The sequence below is a fragment of the Seriola lalandi genome, unplaced genomic scaffold (assembly GCF_002814215.2).
Source record: "Seriola lalandi dorsalis isolate HSWRI2012SDOR001 ecotype SW California unplaced genomic scaffold, Sedor1 jcf7180002054576, whole genome shotgun sequence".
Lineage (NCBI taxonomy): Eukaryota > Metazoa > Chordata > Actinopteri > Carangiformes > Carangidae > Seriola > Seriola lalandi.
Window position 1 is genome coordinate 662,254 of NW_019525129.1, and position 3,238 is coordinate 665,491.

At 40.9% G+C, this 3,238-nt stretch overlaps 1 protein-coding gene across 1 annotated transcript in view; it reads right to left on the bottom strand.

Annotated features, from left to right (window-relative positions):
* LOC111663452 (interferon alpha/beta receptor 1b-like) overlaps positions 1-3,238 on the bottom strand; it is a 23,326-nt gene that overhangs the window by 13,719 nt on the left and 6,369 nt on the right. Inside the window, exon 2 of the mRNA XM_023417656.2 lies at positions 972-1,125. Within this exon, the coding sequence (XP_023273424.1) occupies positions 972-1,125 (154 nt within the window). The remainder of the gene's footprint in view (positions 1-971; positions 1,126-3,238) is intronic.

Here is a 3,238-nt window from a genome sequence, read left to right on the forward strand (position 1 = left end):
GAGTCCCGCATCGGACCTTTGCTGCATGTCATTCCCCCTCTCTGCCTCCCCATTTCCTGTCTCTCTACTGTCCTGTCCAATAAAGGCACAAAAGCCCAAAAAATATACTTAAAAAACTTAAAAAAAATAATAGTAATCATCCATCTGCGGCAGCCTGCGTCCGGCAATATGAATAACATGTAAACACAGAAACACCAGCAACTGGAAATTAGACAATATTCTTACTGCAGCACAACAATAAAAGCTCTGTTAAGACATAAGCCGTGTTTCGACCTGGAACTTTTAGTTCCTGGTACTTTTTTTCAGGAACTATAAGGTTCCTGTGGCCCATTATTGTCTGCGTTTCCAGCACGGCCTAAAGTGCCGGGAAGATTATGCAAAAATATTACTTGACATTACATTATTCACAGCACTTTGAGAACATAAAATTTTGCGTCCCATATGTATTCAATACAGGACGCTTCATTTTATTTTTAAATACAGGACGATCCCGTATTATATGTGACGGGTGGCAACCCTAGTCACTCCGGTTGTTGTGGTCCTTTATTTTGTTGAAGTCCTGTTTCACAGTGTGGAAAATGTGTTTGCTTGCTCAGTGCTAACTCACTCATATGGATTTTTAAACATGGCGGGTAAAATAAAATGTAGCGAGCACTCGAACAGTCAGAAATGTTCAGCACTGCAGACCACACCCCCCGAACTGAACCTTTGGAAAGTACTACCTCCCGACCAGGTACCTTTTTGGGGGTCGATCAATTACCCCGGAACTAAATTTAGACCCTGGATCCTGTGGTGGAAACACATAGTTCCTCAAAAGATTCCTGGTTCCTGGAGAAAGTTCCTGGGGAAAGTTCCTGCGGTGGAAACGCAGCTATAAAGGGTTTCCAAACGTCCAACACTTAATCGACCAATAGTATAACTTCAGACCACTTTCCCATCTGGACCTCAGTGTGTGTGAGAGTGAGTCTCACCTGACATATTGTGTGGTGAAGTTGACAGCTTGACTCTGGTCCCACTTCCAGCTCAAAGTGTAGTTGGTGTTAAGGGTGATCATAGTCACGTTGTGTGGAGGGTCCAGCTCTGCTGGAACTCTCTCAGAGGTTGTTGCAGCAATGCAATAAAGTCCTGTTAAGAATATTAAAATAAAAATATTAATTGAGGAGTCAACAGAGGAAAGATGTAAAAGCAACAATTATGATAACTGACTAATCATTCAAAATATTTTTCAGGCTAAATGCCACAGATCTGCTGGTTTCACTTTCTAAATCTTTGTCATGTGATTGTAAACTGACTGACAGGGCCGACCTCCCTCTTCACAACCAACACAGAAACAAAGGAAACAAAGATGGTTTCACATGGTCTGAGAGGTCTGAGAGGGTCCAAGGCAGCAGCCTCCAGAATGACCACAGTCAAATCAACATTCAACATCATAACATTCATGAGGAAAGATTTACTGCTGTATTAGACTTCTTTAACTTCAAGTATGTGTTCCTAATAAACTGGTAACTACCTCAACATTTAAAACACAGCATTAGTATCAGTGTGAGAACACAACAGCAGCTGTTCTGAAACCCTGGAAGTGAGACCAGAACACGTCCACAAACAGCTTCAGACACCAAGGATAATGAAGCTGATGTGTCATTTATACTCCTCTTGGAGGACACATCCATCCATAGATAGTAGATCATCGTGTTCTGCACATGCCGACTACAAATCGCATCAAAATGACGACATTCATATATGAAGAAGAGGGGGAGCAGCTGTGTCTACTGGAGAAGAGCAGAGAGCAACACAGTGGGGTGTGTGTGTGTGTGAGATCGCTCAGTGTTTGTTTCCAGCTCCTGTGCAGTTGGTACCTTTGCAGCGTAGTGGACATAACACATTGGTGGGCACACAGACATCAGCACCAGAGCTTCATGTACTCACAGACGTGGAAAGTATGACACTGGTTAATGAAGTACCTACAGTATTAAAAATACAACAGGTGTTTCCCAAATGTTTTTTTTGAATACATGACTGTAACAATCAACATTTATTCTGTACTGTACAGTAAAAAACAAATGGTACAATATAAGTTGTGTGTTTGAACTGTAACTGTGTTTCTGTTTATTGTTGCCGCTGTAAGAGAGCCATATGGAAATCATTTAAAAAGGACACATTTTAAAAATGTAGTTGCAGTTCTCTGATACTCGGAATACACTTAATACCTAAAAGAAACACATAAAACAAGCACATTAATATTAATAATGCCAATATGATAATATTATTTGTGTCCTAACTCAGAGACCACATCCTTCATATGGTTCGCGACATCTACCGAGGCTGAATGAGACATTTCTCTTTGCGCCACCAGCTGCTCCCATCATCACTGTTAGGTTGCAAATGCCACTCCTGTTACCTAGCAACCATGAGAACACGTAACTTCTTTTTTCACAAAAACTTGAACTTTTAAGGTCCTTGGTTTTAACAGTTGTTGAACTGAGCTGAAACCCAATACTTACATTTAACAGTGTAATTCTCATGCTCTGTCGGAGTTGTTTGCTTTCATTACTAGCACAATGAATCTTTGGATAGTTTGGGCCACATAGGCTCCAACGGGTGGATCCTTCATGGCAGAACGATGAATTTGAAGGAGCCTTCGAAATGAGAAAGTCTTTTGAAGGTATTTTTGGTGCAAAACTGAGCACCTGTGACAGTGGAATTAGTAGTTGGAAAAAAATTGTTACACGTGTGTCAGTAGATTTGAGGTCACAGAGAAAAAATGCTCTAGGAGTTGCATACCTTTTTGATTTTTTCTCTCCCACAAACACAACACAACAGTTACACCTTCTCAAGTTCTTCATTGCAGGTGCACAAATCCTGTTTTACAATCACAAATTTAAAAACTCATAAGCTGCATTTTTTCTACAGTTGCTGCAGTGAATGTGGTGCAAAACTATTCATAGATTGGGAAAACTTTTGGCCAATAAGAGGAGCTTGTTTAGGCGCCTGTCCCTTGGTGCCGAGTGAGAGGAAAGAAGAGAGAAAAAATGTATAAGTATTAGGGTTGCACGGTATACCGGTACCAGTATAGTACCGCGATACTAGAGTTTTGAAAACGGTACTATACCAGCATTTAAAACAAACGGTACTTTTATTTCATTTTATTGAATGCAAATGAATTGGTAAATTGGAGCCTGTCTCTTTAAGCACAGCGAGGCCAGCGAGTGTGACGTAGTTGCCCGAGCGGATGTAAGCC